The sequence below is a fragment of the Mobula birostris genome, chromosome 3 (assembly GCF_030028105.1).
Source record: "Mobula birostris isolate sMobBir1 chromosome 3, sMobBir1.hap1, whole genome shotgun sequence".
Taxonomy (NCBI): Eukaryota; Metazoa; Chordata; class Chondrichthyes; order Myliobatiformes; family Myliobatidae; genus Mobula; species Mobula birostris.
The window spans coordinates 177,804,102-177,829,647 of NC_092372.1; the positions used below are offsets into that span (position 1 = coordinate 177,804,102).

At 39.5% G+C, this 25,546-nt stretch overlaps 1 protein-coding gene across 1 annotated transcript in view; it reads left to right on the forward strand.

Annotated features, from left to right (window-relative positions):
* Positions 1 to 25,546, forward strand: part of fam171a1 (family with sequence similarity 171 member A1) — a 173,718-nt gene that overhangs the window by 129,263 nt on the left and 18,909 nt on the right. Inside the window, exons 4-5 of the mRNA XM_072253740.1 lie at positions 2,718 to 2,876; positions 14,476 to 14,652. Coding sequence (XP_072109841.1) covers positions 2,718 to 2,876; positions 14,476 to 14,652 — 336 coding nt within the window. The remainder of the gene's footprint in view (positions 1 to 2,717; positions 2,877 to 14,475; positions 14,653 to 25,546) is intronic.

Genomic DNA, 25,546 nt, shown 5'->3' on the forward strand with positions numbered 1-25,546 from the left:
TCCCTTTGTTCGAGAAGGGACATGGGGATAATAGCAGAAATTATAGAACATAGAATCTCGCACAGAAGTAGGTAAGCAGTTGGATAGGATTGTTAGAGATAGGATTAGTGAGTATTTGGAAATCCATGGCCTTGTGCAGAGCAGGTCATGTCTTACTAGGTTGATTTAATATTTTGAGCAGATGATGAAGGTGGAGCAGTGGATGTTGTCTACATGGATTTTAGTAAGACATTTGGTAGGGTCTCTCATGGTAGGTTTATCCAGAAGGTTAAGATCCATAGGATCCAAGTTGACTTGGCTGTGTGGAATCCGAATTGGCTTGCCTAAAGAGGACAGGGGGTAGATATTGAGGGGTCTTATTCTGGCTAGAGTTCAGTTCCTGCTGATGTTCCACAGAAATTCATAATAGGACCTCTGCTATTTGTTTTATTTACTTGGAATGGGTGAGTTAGTAATTTCAGACGATGCAATGACTGGTAGTGCTATTGATGGTGTGGAGGATTGAGAAGATTACCAAAGGGCGCAGTGAGATACAGATCAGTTGCAGATAAAGAATGATAAATAGAATTGGATGTAGCCAAATGTAGCACTTTGGAAGGTCTTGTGAAGGGACAGTACACAGCTAACAGTAGGACACTTAACAGCACTCATGTACAGAGGGATCTTTCGGTCCAAGTCCCTGAAAGTAATACACATGTTGGTGGGCGGTAAAGAAGGCATATGGTATGCTTGCCATTGTAAGTCGAAGCATTGGTGAAGAGTTGGGAAGTTGTGTTGTAGCTTTATAAAACTGGTCAGGAAGCATCTGGAGTATTGCGTTCAATTCTGGTTACCCTATTATGGGAAGGACATAGAGGCTTTGAAGAGGGTGCAGAAGAGGTTTACCAAGATGCTGCCAGGATTAGAGGGCATGCGCTTAAGGAGAGGTTGGACAAACTTTGTTCTTTCTGCAGTAGCGGAGGCAGAGGGGAGACCTGATAGAAGTTTATACGGTTATGAGATGCGCAGAGGGACAGCTAGTATCTTTCGCAGAGTCAAAATATCAAGTACTAAAACCCATGCATTTGAGGTGAGTGGGGGTAAGTCCTAAGGAGATGTGTGAGTAAGTTTTATTTTGCACAGAAAGGGTGCCTGGAATGCGCTGCCGCGGGTCATGGTGGCAAATAAGATAGTGGCATTTTAGCATGTTCTTATAGAGGCACATGAATATGCAGAGAATGGAGGGATACAGATAACATGCAGGCAGAAGGGATTGGTTTAATTAGGCATCATTTGCCTGATTAGTTCAGCACAACGTTGTGGGCTGAAGGGGCAGTTTCTATGTGGTATTGTTCTCGGTTTTCTGATCTAATTCATGAATGAGTAACTAGTTGGATTCTACCAAAATATGTCAAGGTACTTAACAAGTTGTATTTAACAAGTCCGGCATCTCGTTTGGTAAAGTCAACCACAAGTGTAGGTCAGTTTCTTTTCTAGAAAGGTGGTGTGAGTTGGGGAGATTGATCTGCTTCTAGTAGGGGCTGATAAGTGACAGGGTGGCAAAACATATTTAAACAACTTTAAAGGGCTGTTGGGCAAGAATTAAATAACATGGAGCTTTTGTACAAACTTGGTGCAATTAATGTACATTTCAGTTTTTACAAATTATTTTTAGATTATGAGTTGCTAGCGTAACTGTGGGTATCACATTAATTGTAGAAGCAGGAAATGACTGCAACTTGTGGTAGATAAGTGAAGGTACAGGGTGAGGCGTGAATGAGTGGGTTAACTTTTCCATAGCACAGCATGCCTTGAAGTGGATGAATGTGCAGAACTGACTGTTTATTCCCAATAGAACTGTCACACCAGTGATGGATATTGTCCACGTGTGCCCTTTTATCAACTGGTGTTTGATTCCCATATCCTTGGTATCCAGTTCCACAAAGCCATGGCCAGGTGACTCACTTTCTGGATGCCGACGTCTTTGATGTTACCTGATCAGGGTCTTCCATTACAGTGGTCTGCAAACTATCAGGGCCTAAAGATGTGGCTCGAGAGTCCTGGTCAGTGAAGTGACAAGGTAGTGGTGGTGTGGGGGTGGGAGGTGGGGAGAGGTTGAGGGCATAGGTCAGAAAAAGCCACAATGTTGCTGCAATGCTTCAACACCCTTCTGTAGTAAATAAAACAACAAATGAATGGGCAACACAGTTTTAAAAAAAAATTGGAGCCTAAATTCAAAATTAAACACTAGGTACTTCGGGGACAAGGGAAAAACTTATCTGCAAAAATAAAATGTAGCTAAACATCAACACGTTGGATCTGTGCTGGTTATTTACCAGTAGGTTGAACCTGCTTTTTAGATCTAACTGATGTGATGCTACTGGCTTTACCTCCTGTAACGATTATGCTAAACTGTGCTGTTAAATGACGTAGCAACACACATCAAAGTTGCTGGTGAGCGCAGCAGGCCAGGCAGCATCTCTAGGAAGAGGTACAGTCGACGTTTCAGGTCTCGGCCTGGAACGTCAACTGTACCTCTTGCTAGAGATGCTGCCTGGCCTGCTGCGTTCACCAGCAACTTTGATGTGTGTTGCTTGAATTTCCAGCATCTGCAGAATTCCTGTTGTTATGCGCTGTTAAATGATGTAAATTGTTTTCATGGTTCATTATATTTAACAAAGTTTAATTCTGTCATAATGATCCCTTACAAAAAAATCCTTGTTGTTCTTACTCCACAGGCACCCTAATTCAGCCTAAGATTCAGTTCCAGAGAAGGTCTCTCATCTTGCCAAAGAACTTAACCTATCGGGACCTGATTGCTTTTCTTACAGTAGCTGTCACTCCTTGGGAAGTAGGTGGCTTCCCACATTTACGAGGAATTGACGTAAATCAAACAGGTAAAATATCTCCTTAAATTCATCTTTAAGATTAGGGTATTGCTGGAAATGTCAGCATTTATTGATAATCTATAATCACCCTTGAAGCTGGCACTGAGCTGCAAACTTGAACAGCTGTAGTCTCCTTGAGAAATAGTCTGACGTGCTGCTAATTAGCAATGTTAAATTTGCCCTGAAATTTGTGCGGAAGAGGTATCTGGGCAATTTTCTACCTTGTTGGGTAGATGCTGGTGTTTTGATTGTACTGGAACAGCTTGGTTAGAGACATAGTTAGTACTCAGCTGAGATGTTGCCTTGTCCCATTGTCATTGCTGTTTCTCGTGTGTTCAATTATTTCTTGACATCAGATGAGAAAGATTAAAATGACTGAAGACTGTTTCTATGACAACAGAGTCTCAGAAAGAAAACAAGTTGTATTGTCTAGGTATTTCTCTTGGCTGTAAATGCCTTATCTGTAGCACTCCTGCACCTGGCTTTGAAACTGTTGGGGTGGAAATATTTTTGGAGCTTCTTCCTATTTGCTGTTGAACAACTTCCCTTTAAACTTCATTTACATTCTCCAGAGCAAACGTGTAGCCACAGGCAACTCACAATGGCCTTAGCTTCACCGATCATATTACACACTTTCTGGGGACAATCTGTTTTTCAGTCCTCATCGAACTCCTTTCTCAATTCTCTTTCTCAGTGCATTGGTGCTGCTTTCTGTACTCATAGAAGAGAAAAACACCTTTTCTCTCAGGTCCACACAGTCCCTGTTTGACTTTTTTCTTCTGTTTCTGGATTGCTCCATCTCCATTTTCCAGGAGAGGCTAGTGACAAACATCCATTATAAGCCTACAGACTTCCACAGCTATCATAACCTCCCACTTCCTGTCTACATCATATATCCATTGATGTGCAGACTTTCCATACAGGTGCCTCTAAAATGTCACACTTCCTGAATTGTGACTTCCCATCTACCACAGTTGGCAAATCCATGACCACAGCTCACCTATTTCTCAATCTTCTGTTCTCAGTCCTTTTCCACCTTGCATCCCGCCAGCTTCCATATTCAATAGATTTTACTTTGCAGTTTCCACCAAATCCAACATGATTCCGCCATCAGACCTATCTTCCTCCCAACTCTACATACAGCATTTCAAATGAACTGCTGTCATCAACTTTCTGCTCCACTCTTGTATCGGCACCATTATAACATGCAGGAGATATGACATTCTATCCTTTCATTTCTTCTCACCATCCAAGATAATTTCAGGTGAACCAGTGATTCACTTGCTCAATCTAGTGAACTGCATTCAGAATGTGCTGGTCTTTACACTGGAGAAACCAAATGTGAATTAATTTTTCTTTCAGTACCTTTTGTGGATCATCTGTTTAGGCTGCAGGAGTGGCTCTGAGCTTCCTGTTGCCTGCCACTATAATTTTCTTTTCCCACTTCCACTCCGACCCAGCTGCTCTGTTCTAATGAGGCTCGAAGCAAATTTGAAGAACAGCTTCTTACAGCCTTCTGGGATTTGTATCAAATTCTGTGCTCTAGGTAACTTATTTTCTCTAACTGTACCTTAGCTCTCTAATTCTGCAGTAAATCACTTGTCTGTGAATTTGGCTGTTTTTCTCTCATCATTGGCATAGCCTAACCTGCTATATGTCTCCTACAAATGTAAACTTTACAAGTTATTACATTTCCTTGTTTGTGTCCCCTCTCTGACTGCTTCCAGTAGTTACTCTAAGTTATAGAGTACTTCTGCATATTAACTGCTTGACAGCCTCGGCACTGCCCTATCACTGATATTCTCCTTCCTCCCATTCTCCCTCCCACCATGTCTGCATATTAAAAGTAATGGATTTTTCTCTTTCTGCATTCTAATGAAGGGCATTTAACTTGGGAAAAACAAAATCTATTTTTATTTCCAGGAACGTTGCCTGTTTTGTTGAGTAAAATATGCTTTTATTTCATATTTTCAGCACCTGCAGCTTTTTTATTTTTTACGGCACATTCTTTCCCCATGTCTGATCACCTGGACAATAGCAAAATCTGCTTAAGGCAACTGTTAATTGACTACAGATTAGTATTCAACACAATCATGCCCTCAGTTCTAATCAACAGCTTATACATATATGTCTCTGTATACATATACAGTGGCATGCAAAAGTTTGGGCACCCTGGTCAAAATATCTGTTACTGTGAATAGATAAGCGAGTAAAAGACGACCTGATTTCCAAGAGGCATAAAGTTAAAGATGACACATTTCTTTAATATTTTAAGCAAAATTACTTTTTTTATTTCCATCTTTTACAGTTTCAAAATACCAAAAAAGAAAAGGGCCCGAAGCAAATGTTTGGGCACCCTGCATGATCAGTACTTAGTAACACCCCCTTTGGGAAGTATCACAGCTTGTAAATGCTTTCTGTAGCCAGCTAAGAGTCTTTCAATTCTTGTTTGGGGGATTTTTGCCCCTTCTTCCTTCCAAAAGTCTTCTAGTTCTGTGAGATACTTGAGCCGTCTTGATGCACTGCTCTTTTGAGGTCTATCCACAGATTTTCGATGATGTTTAGGTCGGGGGACTGTGAGGGCCATGACAAAACCTTCAGCTTGCGCCTCTTGAGGTAGTCCGTTGTGGATTTTGAGGTGTGCTTAGAATTATTATCCTGTTGTAGAAGCCATCCTCATTTCATCTTTGGCTTTTTTACAGATGGTGTGATGTTTGCTTCCAGAATTGCTGGTATTTAATTGAATTGATTCTTCCCTCTACAAGTGAAATTTTCCCCGTGCCACTGGCTGCAACACAAGCCCAAAGCATGATCGATCCACCCCCGTGCTTTACATTTGGAGAGGGGTTCTTTTCATGAAATTCTGCACCCTTTTTTCTCCAAACATACCTTTGCTCGTTGCGGCCAAAAAGTTCTATTTTAACTTCATCAGTCCACAGGACTTGTTCCCGAAGTGCATCAGGCTTGTTTAGATGTTCCTTTGCAAACTTCTGACGCTGAATTTTGTGGTGAGAAAGCAGGAAAGGTTTTCTTCTGATGACTCTTCCATGAAGGCCATATTTGTGCAGGTGTCGCTGCACAGTAGAACAGTGCACCACCACTCCAGAGTCTGCTAAATCATCCTGAAGGTCTTTTGCAGTCAAACGGGGATTTTGATTTGCCTTTCTAGCAATCCTACGAGCAGTTCTCTTGGAAAGTTTTCTTTGTCTTCCAGACCTCAACTTGACCTCCACCATTCCTGTTAACTGCCATTTCTTAATTACATAACGAACTAAGGAAACGGCTACCTGAAAATGCTTTGCTATCTTCTTATAGTCTTCTCCTGCTTTATGGGCATCATTTATTTTAATTTTCAGAGTGCTAGGCAGCTGCTTAGAGGAGCCCATGGCTGCTTATTGTTGTGACAAGGTTTGAGCTGTCAGGGTATTTATAAAGCTTCAAAATTTGCATTACCTGGCCTTTCCTAACAGTGACTGTGAACAAGTCATAGCCCTAACAAGCTAATTAAGGTCTGAGACCTTGGTGAAAGTTATCTGAGAGCTCAAATCTCTTGGGGTGCCCAAACTTTTGCATGGTGCTTCCTTCCTTTTTTCCACTCTAAAATTGTAGAAAACAAAAATAATACACTAATCTTGCTTAAAATATTGAAAAGAATATTTCACCTTTAACTGTTGGAGATCAGTTCATCTTCTAATCACTTAACTATTCACAGTAACAGAAATTTTGACCAGGGGTACCCAAACCTTTGCATGCCACTGTATGTCTCCGTATACAGTCCTGTGATTCATTTTCTTGAGGGTGTATTCAATCTATCCTGTAACCATATTAGAATTAATGAAAGACTGCACCAATAGGGTGGACAACCAATCTGCAAAAATCAACAAGCTGTGAAAATACATAAAAAGGAAATAATAATAATAACAATATATACATTACAGTGTGAACATGAGGTGAAGAGTTTTTGGAAGAGTCCGTAGGTTGTGGGAACAGTTCATTGATGGTGCAAGTGAAGCTGAATCCCTTCTTGTTCAGAAGCCTGATGGTTGAGGGGTAGTAACTGTTCCTGAACCTGGTGGTGCAAGTCCTGAGCCTCCTGTACCTTCTACCTGATGGCAGCAGTGAGAAGAAAGCATGATCTGGGTAGTGAGTGTCCCTGATGATGGATGCTGCTTTCCCACGACAACACACTGTATAGATGTGCTGAATTGTGGGGAGGGCTTTACCCTGATGGACTGGTCCATATCCACTACTTTATGCAGGATTTTCCATTCAAGGGCATTTGTGTTTCCATTCTGGGCTGTGATGCAACCAGTCTATATAAACTCCCTGTCACGTCTATAGAAGTTAGTCAAAGTTTTAGATGTCATGCTGAATCTTCTCAAACATCTAAGAAAGTAAAGGCGCTACCGTGCTTTCTTCATAATTGCACCTAACATATTGGACTCTATACTGGTCCTCCAAACTGATAACACCAGGGAATTTAATGTTGCTGACCTTCTCCACCTCTGAACCTCAGATGAGGACTGGCCCATTGACCTCTGGTTTCCTCCTCCTTAGTCAATAATCAGCTCCTTGGTCTTGCTGACGTTGAGTAAGAGCTTGTTGTTGTGGCAACAATCAGCCAGATTTCCAATCTCCCTCTTGTACACTGATTTGTCACCACCTTTTGATTTGGCCTATGACAGTGGTGTCATCAGAAAACTTAAATATGGCATCAAAGCTGTGCTGAGCCACACAGTCATAAGCGGACCGTGATGGAGATTGTGCAGGAGATGTTGTTGCCATTCGGAACTGTCTGGGGTAGGCACTGGAAGAAATAGAGGATCCAATTGCACAAGAAGGTATTAACGTCAACGTCTTAAAGCTTATTGATTAGTTTTAAGGGGATGATAGTATTGAATGCTAGGCTGTAATCAATAAAGAACATCATGATGTATGCTTCTTTGCTGTCTAGATGTTCCAGGGTTGAGTGAAGGGTCAATGCAATGGCATCTGTTGTGGACCTGTTGTGCCGGTAGACAAACTGGAGCAGATCCAAGTTGTTTCACAGCCAGGTGTTGATATAGTTCATCACCAACCTCTCAAAACACTTCTTCACTGTGGATATAAGTGCAACTGGATTATGGTCATTGAGGCAGGTTGCCATGTCGCATCCTCTGCAACTGGAGGTTACCTCTGTACCTTCCTCTACAATTGGATCCTTGACTTCTTTACAACAAGACCACAGTCTATGTGGATCATAAATAATGTCTCCTCTCTCAACACTAGCGCACCTCAAGGATGTGAGGTACTCTACTCTCTCTGCACCCATGACTGTGTGGCTAGGCACAGCTCAAATGTCATCTATAAATTTGCTGATGACACAACTACTGTTGGTAGAATTTCAAATGGTGATCAGGAGGCAAACAGGAGTGAGATAGATCAGTTGGTTGAGTGGTGTTACACCGTCAACCTCATACTCAGCATCAGTGAGGAATTTATTGTGGACGTATGGAAGGGGAAATCAAGGGAACACACGCTAGTCCTCATCGAGGGGTGAGCAGTTTAAAGTTCCTGGATTTCAACATCTCTGAAGATCTTTCCTGGGTCTAACGTATTGATGCAATTACATGGAAGGCATGACTGTGGCTATATTTCATTGGGGGTTTGAAGAGACTTGGTATGTCACCGAAGACGATTGCAAATTTCTACAGGTGTACCGTGGAGAATAATCTAACCAGTTGCATCACCATCTGTTATTGGGGAGGGGATAAGGGCGAGTGGGTGCCACTGCACAAGATCAGAAAAAGCTGCTGAAGTAAACTCAGACAGCTCCATCGAGGATACCTTCAAAAAGCAATGCCTCAAGAAGGTGGCATCTGTCATTAAGGACACCCATCACCCAGAACATGCCCTCTTCCCATTGTTACCATCGGGGGGAGGTACAAGAGCCTGAAGACACACACTCAATATTTCAGGAACACTACCTCACTATTGTTTTGCTCTCTTTCTGCAATACTCAGTTTAATTTTTTGTTTATGTTTCTTATTGTAATTTATAGTTTTTGATTAATTATTATGTATTGCAACATACTGTTGCCACAGAACAAATTTCATGACATATTGGATGTCAGTGATATTAAACCTGATTCTGACACTGAAATTCCACGTTTCCATTCGATTCTGATAGATCGTTTCTTCCTTACTATATTTCACAATGATGTCGCCTCTTGTGGGTCAGTTCTGCTAGTGAGGCAGAAAGGTGGTAATAGAACAGTCTGAGATATTACTTAAAGGATTTGAGTCTGCATCATGTTGTCTAGTTGGTCTGGAGTGGGATTATTTTTGTCGCTGATGTATCCTGTTGTAAGGTCAATCTTGGGTGGTACATTTGGTTTAATTCTTGTCTTCATTGTAATGATTTGATGCAACTGAATAGTTTGCAGGCCATTTTAGAGGATGGTTTAGAGTCAAGCTAACCACAGTGTGTTTGGGGGAAGGGCAGACCTGACACACTCCTTCCTTAAGGGATTATTGAAACAGATAATTGGTGTGATAATATATATGTTTATTTAATTCTGTAATTTAAATAACTGAATTTCAAATTTTCAGATGCTGTAGTGAACTAATGAATCATTAATTCCATCCTCTTGGTTACTATTTCACTAGAGTTACCTCTATTCCTATTAATATTACTTTATTTTAAAGTTCTCTCTGTCATCAGGAAACCACTACCAACACAACTGTGAGTTTCCCCTCTCAAGATTCTGAACTTTGATATTAGACCCTGTATCCAATTTTGTCTCAAATTAACTTGTCTTCTGAAAAAGTTCAAAATAGATTATGCAGTTTCATCTTCCTTTACATTGGCAATATAATAAGTAACCTTACTGTAAAGAAACAGATGAGATTTTTTTCTAGACTTTTAAGTGTTGAACAAAATCTATTTTTTGTATTCATAGTTTCGTGTGATATATTACTATATTAATTTAGTAAAATCATAAGTTAGGTTACAAGGATAGTTAGTATAGTTACATCAAATCCCTTGTTACAGAGGAGTTCTGGGTCTGGGAGAGAGCACACATTCTCACCAGTTGCAGTCACGTTCTTTTGATTGCAGCTTAGTCTTGAATTACTTGGGTTACTGCTTCATTCTAACTGAGACAACCTGCAACCAGAAACAAGTGAACGAGTTCCAGGTCATATTCATCAAAAGAAAACATTCCTCGTTGCATCTTTTTTGCTGCATTTTTTGGAAAGCTATGTGGGCCTGTGAATAAGGGTTTGCAGAGTCTCTTCAGAAAGCAGTTCTGCATTATCATTGTTTGGTTGCCATCAGAAGTCTTATTTATCTGATTTTATTTCAGAGGAAATATTTTGAAAGTAAACTTTAACTTTATTAGTGAGTTAATTTTACTCCAGAATTTGTCTTTTAATTGGAACTTCTTATGAGAATTTAGAATGGGTTAGTTTGCCTGTTGTGAAGTCGGGTATCGGTCTTTGAAAAAGAAGCTTCTTAACTACTAAGAATGCAAAATACTGTGGATGTTGGAAATTTGAATTAAAAATAAAAATGCTGAAATACTCAGGAGGTTAACAACATCTGTGCAGAGTTAATATTCTGGACCCTTTTATTTCCAGATGAGGAATAATTGAATTTGTCCATTGCTGGATAGCCTGCAGGAGTCACTATATATAGCCAGAAAAATATTTGAACATTTTCCCCAAGTTGTCTGTGAAGATGAAAACAGTCCCACTTCATTTTCATTCTGTGGCCAATAATTCATGTCATATAGAAAGACAAATTGATGTTTCTCTGCTCAAACCATGCTCTCCTGGAAATTATGGAACCAGCATGTGACTACACAACAGGTGTTGGTCATGCTCCGACATGTTGGCCCATGGCTGCCTCTTGTGCCATGATGAGACCACACTATTCCCCACTCTGGCCCCTTACTACTTCTCACCTGTCTGTCACCACCCCTTGGTGCTGCTCCTCCTACACTTTCTCCTATGGTCCACTCTCCTCTCCTATCAGATTCCTTCATCTCCAGCCCTTTACCTTTCCCACCCACCTGACTTCAAGTATCATCTTCTAACTATCATCCTTCCCCTCCCCCACCTTTTTATTCTGGCATCTTCCCCCTTCCTTTCCAGTTCTGAAGAAGGGTCTCGGCCCAAAATGTTAACTGACTGTTCATTTCCTTAGATGCTGCCTGAGTTCCTCCTGTATTTTGTGTATGTTGTTTGGATTTCCAGCGTCTTCAGAATTTCTTGTGTTTAGATTTTGGTCAATTTCAGCTTCCAGAAATATTAATTCTTGTTACCATCCAATCCTGAATGGACGTCACTGGATAATTTTAGAAATTTGTGGTCAACTAATTTTTTTGTGCCTTCTCTGACCAGTTTTGAATATTTCAAAAAAAAGTAGCAATGAAGGAATTAGATGTACATACACATTCACATAGCTATATACAGCAGTTTCTGGTTAATTGGGACCAATATATATTGATCCAATTAAGCGACTGTCCCAATTAGACAAAGTTTCATGGAAATACAAACGTAGTTAAAAAGGTATAACCAAGACAAGCTACTGTTTAACTGAGTAACAAATTATGTATTTAAATGAAATACAGAACAACTTAGAACACTACTAATACTGCTACAGTACTATAAACCTGTATAGCCTCCTAATAATTATTGATAGAGGAATTAATGCAGTGTACACTGCAGAGTTCATTGGGCTGTAAATGAACAAAATCTGCACAGGCACTCAGTGCCTTCATACAATGCTTTCAACAATTGGATCCTCCAAATCTTCAGTTTTCATTGTAACATTCAAGATGACTGTCAACGCCTTCAAGTTCTTTGTAGTTCCTAACTTGTTGAAGAAATGAAATCATTTCATTTTCACTGCCAGCTATTTCTGGCATCTCCAAGCATAAATCCTTAAAACCACAGTGAGTAAAACAGTTCAAAATTGTCTTAGCTCTTATTTCTTGCCAGCTATGTGACAAAAGTCACTGTTTTTTGAACATAAAACACATGCAACTGATGCTATTTAAGAACTGTTCACTCTAAGCAAGTGTAGTGTCTAACAGCCACACATGCACATGACTGATGCTAGTTGGAAACTGTTGAGCAACAGTCTCCTGTCCCAATTAAGAGGCATAGTGTCCCAAATAAACAAAGGGAATCTCGGCTAATTTCTCTGAGTTCTTTAAGAGTTGGCACAAATAAGCCGCTGCCCTGATGAATTGATAACCCAGTTAACCCAACACCACTGTATCTACATCTTAATCCAATAAAATTGTGTTTATAGTAAAGCTATTTTACTTCATTGCTCTGTATCTTTTAAATTTCACTAACTATTTTACTATGTTGTAATAGTGTGAAATGTTAATTGATCTAGTTAAATGTTCATTTAAATATTAGATCCTGCTTTTATATCATTCCCTTACGGGGTAAGAGATTTTCATCAGTGTATATTAACATGTATGCCATATCTGAGTCATTCCATTGCCATTACTGAATTTCTATATTAAATTGAAGAATATTTCTCAAAACAGACATATTCTGAAAATTAATGACCTTTTTAAGATACGGATTTAGTCTCATCAGCAGTTAAATGAAACCAACAAAGACAGATCTATTCTACAGTTCCGTCATGTTATTCAATAGCTCTTTCTGCTGAACCCAGTGAACTCCTAACAGCTTTACCATGAACATTTTAGAACTTGTACAATGACTTGAAGCATCCATGTTCACTTTTGTTTCTGATATAGTTTTAGTTTCCTGTGGGCTTTGCATTGTTCATTATGCTGTTGGAACCTCTAATGTTTACCTGTTCATTGATCTTAATCAGTAACTGTGTCCCTGTCTTCATAAATGCTCTTTGACCGCTGAGGTTCTCCAGCACTCTGTGTTTCAATTTTTCCATAATCCGCAGTATTTAGCTTTAAATGCATCCTGTGGTTAGATGGTCTTTCTGACATTCCATTGTTCACAATTTCCTTTTACATCTACAGTTTTACATCTCATGTTAAGGTAGTCTGCCTGATAACGTTGAAGAGAAAATTGCACACGATTACTGTAGATTATTGTGGAATTTTGTTTTGCTCAGGACATTAATGAGTGGTCACCTTAACTCGTATTACAACATGATGCCATTTCTTAATATAATAATTAACATCACACTGAAAAAGAAAGGGCATCTGTTTCTTGCTTGTCATTTTACAACCACAATGTGTCTTAGAGCCTAAGAAATTATTCCGTAAGCAGCCCTTGTGATGGAAATTGGGACAGATAATTGATTTACGCTAGCTGGTGGTGCAGTGACATCAGCGCTGGACTCCGGAGCGAAGGTTCCCGAGTTCAAATCCAGTCGGGCTGCTCCCAGGCACGCTTTCCATCCATGCCGGCTTGAGTGTCAAGCTTGTAATTGGGCCTCGTTTAAAAAAAACTGCGTTGTGAGAAGTGCGTGGGGGACCGCTCACAGAATCTTTCCTCCAAGACAACCACTTGGAAAAAAAAAGTGGTCGCTGAGACTCTGGCAGAATACGGCACACAAAAGAAAATTGATTACAGTGAAATCCCACAACCAACAATGATCAGCTAATCTATGTTAAAGATGTTGGCTGCAGGATAAATATTTTCAGAAATTGTGTATTTTCACAGTATATCTGAGATTTCAGACTATCTGATCTGTAATAAAAAAAATCTACTAGTTGTCATCCAACTGAAACTTGTGATCCCAGCCATTCAAGCTTGAATGGCTGTCGATTAATTACTTGAGTTACTATTATATCCTTAATTGCATAAAATTGAAGGCTGTCCTTTTTTAAAATAAGTTACATTAAAATAATAATTAATAATGTAATTTTCAGGACCAATGGACCATTGATAAAAAAAATTTTTAACTTCATGCAATATGATATTTTGAATACCTAAATTGTATTATTGAATTCATGAGCAAATTCTCTTCAAATTTTACCTATTATCTTTTGGTGGTACAGTACTATTTTCCTTCCGTTCAGCAATTGTGCTACAGATAGAGAGATCTGTAAGTTGCTTTTAGCAGTTTATTTCATTGTCAGTAAATAACTATTCATCATTAGTGGGGAATTTACTTTTTTGTTGTGATACGGGTCTAGTTTGCATTGAAGTGCTGGTCACTCTGTAGAGGCAGACATCATTAGATGAATTGGAAATGTTCATTCAGGTCTATTTTTGGATGGGAAGGAGTTCCACGTTCCCAGTGCTGCACAGATAATTTGGAACCGTGTATTTGATTTTGTGAGTCACCTATAATTTGGTGCTGAATTCACCAATTATTAGAAATGTATCTACCATTTGTGTAATTGTGCAGTTCTTGTGCTGTGAGTTCTGTGAAATTTACCTTCACCTAGTCATAGCTTATATTCAGTTAAAAGGGAAAACAGGTAGCCACAACTAGTGTATGTTGTCTTGGTACTCAAGATATGGATGACTTAATAATCCATCAAGTGGTTTTCTTTGTCTGTGCAAAAATAGCAAACGTCTGATAGCCATATTGATCTCTTTCTTGTACAGACATGACATGGTTAATCTTTTCATTACTCCAAAATGACCTTTTTTTTTCTTTATAACAGGAAACAGCAGCAGTTTTGAGCTGAGCCCTGTCACAGGAGTGAGCGTTCATCTGTTGAATAGTGATGGAACTGAAATCCAAGTGAACGGGCCTATTTGTGTGACCATTCCTCTGCCAGCCAGTAGCCCTTTGAAGCATGGCGACACTATCCCAGCATGGAAGTTGGATATGAAAATTGGTAAGCAATACATATATATAAGCAGTTTTATTAAATAGAAAGGAAAACCATCTAGTTTTATTGTCCTTTCCTCAAACATGTATGGCTATCTTGTTGAGAAATCAGTTCTGACCTCGAGTGCTGTCTGCACGGTGTCTGCTCTTTCTCCTGGTGACTATATGGGTTTTCTCCCTGTGCTCTAGTTTCTTTCCACACCCCAGCAATGTGCAGGTTGGTGGGTTAATTGGCCACTGTGAATTAAGTGGGTGAGTCGTAGAATCTGAAAGGATTTGACGAGAATCAAAGATAGGATTAGTGCAGATAGTGTGGGCTTGATGGCCTGAAAGGTCTGTTATCTTGCTGCCCCTCTCTGTGAGTCTGATTCTGACTGAGCTCTCTGGTATTTCCAGAACTGATTTGTTTTTATATATCTGAGAACTGTCAACGTCTAGCTCACGGATTTCTCTTTGATATTTGGTAACTCCGGTTATCCGGTTAAAAATCTAACCCCCTTTCATATAAATTAGACCATCAGGTGTAGGTTTCAAGAGTAAAATATATGCCAGACGCAGTTAATCTGCTGGTAATTTTACAAAGCAACTTATGAGTTATATCTATGGTCATAAACCAAAATGTGCAAAAATATGTTGTTGACCCTCATGTAATCGAATGCCCATTGGTAAAACTCTGCAGGTGGTCTGTGTTTATTTTAAAATTATTTTCTGTTGATGAGTAAGTGTGATTACTTTCTATTATTCCTCTTAATTGTTGCATTTTTTAAATCATATATTTCTTCTGCTATCTGCTTTTGCTTCTAATTATAGCATTCCCTGTCAGCTCTGCACTCTCCTTCCCCTACCCCCACTCTCTCTACTTGTCCCTCCTTTGTCTTTCTCTTTTCCTGCTTGTTTTGTAACTGACTCCAGTGGTTGTAAACTGGATCAGCAAGCTTTTGATGTATAAGACTGATTAGACATGCTCTTTGCCGCACCACATAAACAGCAGCTGCTTACATTACTACTATATTGGAGCCTGGTAAGAGAAATGCACACAAAAAAGAAATTGGACAGCAGTAATAGCACCACCATGAGTTTGGGTTCCTGACCTTCCGTTTTAAACCGACAAAAAGAATGAGATTAAATGTGTGATCTTGAGCTGTCATTTTAGTGAAATGTGAAGGACAGGAAATGTAAATTGAAAGTGCATTTTCAAGGACAATACGCTGAAGAGTTTACTTGGAAATGTTGCAATAAAAAAGAATTGTTGATAAAATTTATTCTTAAGTTTCAACATTTCTCTCAGAATAAAAAAAGTAATGATTGGCCAAGTATTTGTAACTGCTATTAAGGAAAGGATTGTACTAAATATGGAATTAGTGTAGTTCTTTTTATTTGGCTTTTTGTGAGGAGAATTAGATTGCAGGTACTACACTTGCATACAAATCACAGAATACTTTGGCTATAATGGAGTATTTACTATCCTCAAAGTCAGGTTGTTATGACCATGAGCTGAAAGTCAGTTTTTTTTTGTATCTTTGATATTAAACTGTGCCTTTCAAACTGGGATTGTAATCTTTTTAGAGCTACAGTAGCTCCTAATACATGTTAATACATCTATTTAGTTGCTTATTGGTTTAAAATTTTTTTAAAAACTCATGGACTGTCAATAAAGGATTTTGCCTGTCAGCAAAAAAGTTCTTTATAACTTTGAGCAACACACATCAAAGTTACTGGTGAACGCAGCAGGCCAGGCAGCATCTCTAGGAAGAAGTACAGTCGACATTTCAGGCCGAGACCCTTCGTCAGGATTAACTGAAGAAAGAGCTAGTAAGAGATTTAAAAGTGGGAGGGGGAGGGATGGAGCCAAGAGCTGGACAGGTGATTGGCAAAAGGGGTATGAGAGGATCATGGGACAGGAGGCCCAAGGAGAAGGAAAAGAGGGGGTGGGGGAAAGCCCAGAGGATGGGCAAGGGGTATAGTCAGAGGGACAGAGGGAGAAAAAGGAGAGTGAGAGAAAATATGTGTGTATATAAATAACGGATGGGGTACGAGGGGGAGGTGGGGCATTAGCGGAAGTTAGAGAAGTCAATGTACTTTATACCTTTTTACCAGTGGAACGTTGCCTATATTAGCACCAGTATACCAATGTCCTGGATACCCATAAAAACATGAAGCTAGTTTATTTTTAAACTAATTTTGTTCAAGGTTCAAAGGTTCATTTATTATCAAAGTATACAACTCTGAAACCATTCCTCTCCAGATAGCCACGAAACCAAGAAAGAAAAGACCAGCAGCACGATCAACACCCAAATTCCTCCTCTCCACACAAAAAAAACGAACAAAATTAGAACAAGCATATCGATCTTCAAATCCCCCTCCCGCGCACACAAAAAAAAATGAGAAAGCTCAGGCAAAATACACAGAATATAAACGAGCTATAAGACTGAAAAAAGTCTATTATGAAGCACAGTAGAAATCCAACATAACTGAGCAGGGTGTTTGCATGTGATGATATTTTATGATGCATATGGTCCTGCAAGAAATGCCAAAAATTTAGAAAAGTAAGTAGTTTCACTTTAAGACGCTCTGTATCTTTCACACATCTTAGGAACGTTGCCAAAGTAGTAAAATTTTGGAGAAGGGAGGCCATAAGAGGGATGTTACTATATCTGCCAAAACACATCTATTGAAAACACTGCTCCAATATTGGCCTGTTTTAAATAGTAATCTTTACTAAACACGCATGGTTAAGTAACTTCCCAACTGTTGAATTGTATCTTGCTCCTAAATTTGTGACAGCACTTGCACTCATAGCTAGAGCACTGTAGTCTGGTGTTGTTTCTTTTGAGACTGAATTCAAGTTGACTCTACCAAACTTAGATAAGGCTGAGGAAGCAAGTTCTATTGTATCAAGGCAGGGACTATGGTGTTAAATCAGAAATATCTGTTTTGTTAAGGAAATAGAAATATTTACCATCTTTTCTAAATAAGTGTTTTATATCTGTTACAAGTGATTTCAGCAACAAAAAATATCCACTGCCTAACTAGTTATCCCTCATCTTTATTTTTTTTTGAATGATGAACTCTTCTAATCTGAAAGACTTTTCATAAGAAGAAGTAATTTTATGCCCTAAAAGAAAGCCTACTGTTTTTAAAAACGCTTGGCTCCTCAAACCCATCATGCCCTGGTAATCATCAGTTGAGCTTGGAACTGATGCTACAGGAAAACTAAAGTTAAATAAAAGGCACTAAATTACTTTTGTCCTTCACTGAGGATGCCAGAAACCACAGGGCTTGGCTCTGTAAGATGGGAAATTTGTGAAAGTTGTAGCAGGAAACTTGGGCAAGGGAGTGGTAAAGAATTAGCTGTTTTTCTGTGGGGCTCAATAAAAAAGTAGGAGGTCCTTTCTCTACATGATGCCAGAGGTAAAGTTTCATGGGTGTGTCCAGCAAAGAGCTACCCTTCAATCACCCAAAACTGTTCAAGTTCCTTTGTCGTGTGAAAAATCTGAGATAGGGTAAGTTATTTTCTCTTTAACTGATATTAGGCCTGTAGATATGAGTACAGTTTTGATAGCTTGGGTCTCCAAACCCTGGTCAGACCCCACTTGGAGTACTGTGCTCAGTTCTGGTCACCTCACTACAGGAAGGATGTGGAAACTATAGAAAGGGTGCAGAGGAGATTTGCAAGGATGTTGCCTGAATTGGCGAGCATGTCTTATGAGAATAGGTTGAGTGAACTTGGCCTTTTCTCCTTGGAGCGACGTAGGATGAGAGGTGACCTGATAGAGGTGTATAAGATGATGAGAGGCATTGATCATGTGGGTAGTCAGAGGCTTTTTCCCAGGGCTGAAATGTCTTAACACGAGAGGACACAGTTTTAAGGTGCTTGGAAGTAGGCACAGAGGAGATGTCAGGGGTAAATTTTTTACACAGAGTGGTGAGTGCGTGGAATGGGTTGCTGGCGATGGTGGTAGAGACAGATATAATAGAGTCTTTTAAGAGTCTCCTGGATAGGTACATGGAGCTTAGAAAAATAGAGGGCTATGGGTAACCCAAGGTAATTTCTAAAGTAAATACATGTTCGGCACAGCATTGTGGGCCGAAGGGCATGTATTGTGCTGTAGGTTTTCTATGTTTCTGATTTATATTAAGCAAATAAAGCCTTGTATTTGTTTAGTCTTTGATTCTCCTCTGCCAAAACTACTGTCCACTAGTCAAAAATCGCCTTAGAGTAGTGATTTTGCTTGCTCCTGTTCCTCCATTACTAACAACTGCCTCAAACATTCAGTGTTTTTTTTGTTGAAATTCTTAAAGACTGTTTTTAATGTACTTAGAAATTTTTTGACTGCAAGTTTCCTTTTAATATTTTTATACCTAAAAGAGTGATATTGCCCACTGTCAACACTTCTTCCTCCCCACACTCTTCACTCTGGGTATTTCCTATGACCACTGTCACCATTTGTGGATCAACTCGTGGTGACCTATAGAACTGGATATTACAGCTGTCCCATAAAGTTGAGAGGGTCATGGGTGCTGGATGAGCACCTGCCCCCAGAGTCCTGATTAGCTTTTGAGAGCTTGCTACTGGCAAAAGGCTGTCATAACTTTCAAACAGAATTAAATACATGTTAAAGGAAATTAAATTATTAACAGCAACTTTATACAAAGTAGAATAAATGTAACTACTATTTGCATGCACTTGCCACTGTACTCAAGACTGGCAGTCCTATTCAGTCAAATGGGGTAGGGCTGCGAACATCATTCATGGATGGCATTTGGGAGGTGAAGTGTATCATGGCCCTTCAGCTGAAGATCTTCCTATTTCATCACCAGACTTGTGCAAATCCAGTGGCAGAAGTTACAGTCAGATCCACAAGCTACTGGTTTCCAGATTTCTAACTTGTGTTTCAGTTCGCAGATGCAGATATCCCAAAGGGCAGATGCTACCAGTGATCCTCTGCTTGCCAGAGTTCAATAGGTTTTGATCCATTTAAGAGTAAGAAGTTTGGTTTGCTCACATTTCAGTTATTGCCTCATTTTGCCTAAATCTACTAATTGAACAAATTCAAATTATTTATGGCATTATTCCTGTGGTTGGATATTTTTGACAATAAACTGGAATTTTAAGGTTTTTCATTGGTTTGTTGAGAATTGGTTTATGTGTGTTCTGTCTATTAGACTGATATTTTGTCTGCAGGGACCTGACAAAGCATTAACTGAAACTTACAAACTTCTTCAAATGGTTCCGTTTATTATCAGAAAATGTATACAATATACAACCTGAAATACTTGTCTTTGCCGACATCCATGAAAAGCAGAAGAACTCCAAAAGAATGAATGACATTAGCCCAAAGCCTCCTCCCTGTGCCAGCAGCAAGCACCAATGCATCAATCTCCCCCTTCCCCTGCCCGTTTCAGCAAAAAGCATCAGCACCAATGCCCACCCAGCAGCAGCAAAGCACCCAAAGACAGACAGACAGACAGACACACACACACACACACACACACACACACACACACTCTCTCTCTCTCTCTCTCTCTCTCTCTCTCTCTCTCTCTCTCTCTCTCTTCCCCCCCCCCCACAAGGGACGGAGAGCTATCACCCATTTCACAGCAAAAGGGGAGTTTGTTTTAAGTTTTCATTGTATTCAAGATGACTGTGGTCTCTTTTTTAAAGATTTAGTACACATTTCTTGCTTTTATTTGAAATATAATCTTTATTTACAATTTGAAAATATGTGCAGAAGAATAAATATAGTCAAAGTTTTTTACATTCATTGTTGCTGGCTCTATACATAGTACAGCTAGTACATTTTCTTTTTGTATGTAGTACTATTGTCAATCACTTAGCTAGCTCCCTGGTGTCATAGACCTTCCCACTATTTAAGGAGATGCCCTGCTAGACTTGGTCTCTCAGTGTCCATTAGCAGAAGATCCCTAGGCTGGTCCCTTCCCACAGAGCCTATGTGTTGGCTGCACCAAGCTTCAATGCATCCCTTAGCATGTACACCTGCAGTATGGTAAGTGCCAGTCAGCAGCATTCCCTTTTGGACACACAAGATTCTACAGGTGCTGGAAATCCAGAGCAACACACACAAAATGCTGGAGGACCTCAGCCGGTCAGGCAACATACATGGAAATGGAAAACAGTCGATGTTTCAGGCCAAGACCCTTCATCAGGACTGGAAGGAGAGGGAGAAGACGCCAGAAAAAAAGGGAAGGGGGATGAATATGATGGGTGAAGCCAGATTGGCGGGGGGGGGGTAAGTAAAGGGCTGGAGGAGAGGGCATTTGATAGGAGAGGAGAGTGGGAGAAAGGGAAGAAGGAGGGCAACAGGGGGAGGTGATAGGCAGGTGAGGAAAAGAGATAAGAAGCCAGAGTGGAGAATTGAAGAAGAGGGAATCATTTATTCCACCCTCCCCCATGTGATCCGCTTATGGACTTCACACTGTACTGCGAGACTAACAATGTTCATGCAGACCAAAGACTGTCTTTCACTAAACTGATGATCTTCCAGCAGCACAAGATGTTCATCTGTGTGTGTATTTTACTGGGAATGGCCCATAAATCATAATTAAGCCTTACTGAAAGGGACTTTGCATCTAAAATATAACAGAGTTTAATTAGGATTTACCCAGGGCTTCCTTTTCAGCAAAGTGCTTTTAACTGGTGGTGGATGTGGTTTGCTTCTAATTTAGATTGAAATGCCTTGCTTTATTTGCACCTGGCATGGGAATTCCTTATATTCTATTGTGTACTGTTGTACCTAATGCTGCCTGTATATAACAAGTATTATTACAATGGGTTTACTAACATGGCTAACAGATTTTTAAAAATACATAGTAAATTGTCGAAAATAATATAAGGGAATACTTCTAATATTTTAATGTAAAGTTAGGAAATTACTATAAGCTAGTAATTTTTGAGGAAGAATTCAGTGAATGCAGATGCACATTAGCATATCTGAGGAACTGGTATGTGAGTCAAATCATTATAATTAGGGTTATCCATTTCTGCCAAAAATAACATAAGGACATGACAATAAATAGATTTTGTTGCACAGTGTAGACCAAATTACTACTAGAAGCAATGATTAGAAGGTTTTGTTTTATAATTTAGGATAACATGACCTACAAATAGAACAGTAACTGTCAGGATTGATATTTCCTGCTGTGGGAGGGGTGTGTGTGTGCGCACGCGCGCACACGCACAAGAGAGACCGACAGTCACTGTGTTGAGTAATGTTGGTATTTGGTGAGATTGGTGCTGATGCAGTCAGATTTTCTGCCCGTTAATAATATTCCAAAGAGCTTTAGCTTTCTGGGAATCTAAGTTTCAGCAGCTTCAATTACAAAAAGCACCAAACCAGAAGATGGCAAATTATGTAGTATGTTTTTTATTAGAATTGCATAAAATTGAAAGTCAGAATAACATAAATTTGAGAAAAATAAAACTTTTCTTAGCTCATTATTCTCATCTTGTGAGCAATGTGGCTTGTGGTTCTTTTTAGAAATTTATGATGGGGAGTAAATATATATGTTTATATAAAATACTGTTCATGTGTACTCTAAATCAATACACACAAGATGCTGGAGGAACTCAGCAGGTCAGGCAGCATCTATGGAAAAGAGTAAACAGTCGCAGTTTAAGGCCAAGACCCTTCATCAGGGAAGTCTTAATGAGGGGTCTCAGCCTAAAATGTGCCCTGATGAAGGGTCTGGTTTGAAACTTCAACTGTTTACTCTTTTCTGTAGATGATGCCTGACCTGCTGAGTTCCTCCAGCATTTTGTGTGTGTTGCTTTGGATTTTTGGCATCTGCAGATTTTCTCTTATTTGTGACATATATACTCTATGTATGTTAAGTTTGCTTGTTTTCTTGATTTTTCTTTAATTTGAAGACCATAACTACATCTGTATAGGGATCAATGTTGCCACATTTGGAAAACTTTGTGCAGCTATAGTCACATAGAAGGAAAGAAAATGTTTCCCTTGAGAAGCTTGCAAGATAGACACAGTGAGGAAGTGTCCATTGGCATAGGAGTCTACAACTAGGAATACTACAATCAAATCTGAGGTTTAATTGCTTTGGAAAGAGATTGGGAAGAATTCCCCATAGAGGATTGTAAATCCTTGGAAATCTGTAGTCCAGGGAGCTGTCAATGCTGAGTTATAAAATATATTCAAAGCTGAGGTATAGATTTTTAGACCTTGGAGGAATCTAGAGTAATGGATATGTGGTAGGAGAGCAGAGCTGAAGCCAATGATACAATCAGACATGATCTTATTGAATGGCAGAGCCATTCTGCTAATAGGGATACCTAGAAGTAAGGATTATAGATTCAGAATAAGGCAGCACCAATTTAGGACAGACATGAGGAAGAATGTTTTGAAATTCTCTACAGCAGAGAGTTGTGGAGACAATATTCTAGGGATAAACAGACCATAAGATATTGGAGCAGAATTAGGCCATTCAGCCACCAAGACTACTCCACCATTCCATCATGGCTGATCCTGGATCCCACTCAATCCCATACACCTGCCTTCTTGACATATCCATTGATGCCCTGACCAGTCAGGAAACTATCAGCTTCCGCCTTAAATATAAGCACGGACTTGGCTTCCACGGCAGACTGCGGCAGAGCCACAGATTTACTACTCTCGGACTAAAAAAATTCCTCCTTACTGCTGTTCAAAAGGATCGCTCCTCAATTCTAAGGATGTATCATCTTGTTCTGAATACCCCCACCACAGGCAACATCCTCTCCACATCCACCCTATCTAAACCTTTCAACATTCAGTAAGTTTCAAGGAGATCTCTTTCCCCCCTGCCCCCCAACATTCTTCTAAATTCCAGCAAGTATAGGGCTAAACACTCCTCATATGTTAACTCTTCATTCTCTGAATTATCCTCGTGAACCTCCTCTGGACTCTCTCCAATGACAACACATCCTTTCTGAGATATGGGGCCCAAAACTGTTGACAATATTCTAAGCATTATCTCCTTGCTTTTATATTGTGTTCCCCTTGAAATAAATACCAACATTGCATTTGCCTTCTTTACCACAGACTCAACCTGTAAATTAATCCTCTGGGAGTCTTGCATGAGGACTCCTAAGTTCCCCTGCACCTCAGCCATGTTTGAACTACAAGGTATTCATGGAGTATGGAGGGGATAAGAAAGTGGAGTCAAGGCTGAAATTCAGTCAGAGCATACCGAATGATGAGGGGAGTTAAAGATCCATTTGACTTACTCATGCTCCTGTTTTGCATGTTCATGTAATGTATCTGCCCAGCTTTTTAAGTGCTTGAAATTGGTCCATTTTGTGGGCATTGTCATGCAGTAGAATTTGTTGCAGACATTATGTGGTGTAGCAGACAATGTAACATGTCGCTACGTGAGCCTAGAAGGCTTCGCGTGAACTATTGATATACAAGGTCTAGTCAATCTTTGGAGTACATGGAAATTTTCACTCTGCATTTGACTTTTAGGCTTTTCTCTGACATGTAATATAAATTCCTTTGTTTCGTGCCTGTATAGTAAAGGTCCCCATAAATAAATTTTGCATTTTGCTAGCTTTTTTGAGGATTTTATCATTTTTCTTTGGAAAGCTTTCATGATTAGATGTGGACCTTTGGAATCTTCTGGCCGGGACCGTGTTAAAGCACTTTGTAAATGTCTAGTTTTGTACTGGATTTTGCTAACAGATTTTAGAGATTGGGATTCAAAGTTACTTCAACATTTATTCCATTGTAATTACCATCCCTATATTCACGAACGTGTTTATTATGCACCAGTTTGTTCTCTTTCATGAGCTGCTCTCTTGCCAACATCTGGTTAAATGTACTCTCTAAATAAACCTGTGGCTATTTAAAACCAAGTTTTTATGTCTGCAAACATTTGCCTGATCTGTATCCAAATGAAATTAAACATAGTGATTTATGTGACTCATGGGATCAGTAATTTCGGTTGAGCAAAAAGCCATCTGTGATCAGAATCTGAGAGATTCAGTGATATGCGCACTTTAATTGATAACATTGTTTGAGGTAGGAGTATGTATTCCAAGGTATAGCAACATTCATTAAAGACAATTCTTCCAATTACACCACTATTGGCTTAAAATAGGTACGGCCAAAAGGGCTTGCAATTTTATTTAGAACATAATTTTCTGAAATAAATTGTATTAGGTTATTCTCTAAAAAAATTTTTGTTAGATATTATCTTTTTCTGTGCATTATTCTGCAAATTAGTAGCAACACAGTGGAAGTGGAAAAATTTTTGAACTGTTCTAAAGTGATGGATGAAAACTCATTGCGTTGAAATTCGCAAAAGGAAATTAGTTAAGTACTTGAAAGCAACAAGGTGGTTATAGATGAGGGTGATGGGAATGCCATGTAAATGAACCTACATGGGGGGGCTATCTGGATAGATCTATCAGTGTTACCTTAGTGTCAGGATAAATGACATTACTGAGAGGGTGCAGAGCATTCTGCAGGGTGGAGTGAGTGATCCAAAGGTGTGATGACTGTCCGTATCAGTGACATTGGGATGTGGTTCTGCAGATAGACTTTAACAAGTTAGGAAAGAGATGAAGACAAAGACAGTCATTTTCAGGTTGTTTCTTTGATCCATATTTGCACCAAGGATGTGTTGAGATATGGAGCTAACAGACATTGATAAAACCCAAACTGAGCATTAGTGAACAAGTTGTCAATGAGTGCTGTTAGATTGTGTAACTCAAAAGCATAAAACTAATCGAAAGAAAAAAAACAGAGCCAGGAGTAACTATTTCATATTTCTGTGGCTTCCTCCATGGTGGCTGTAGGAGTTGACTCTTGAACTGCAGGAAGTAGTTATGGACGTGCTGGCATCCCCAACAGTGCATATCAAGCTGCACTGCTGATCTATCCCAA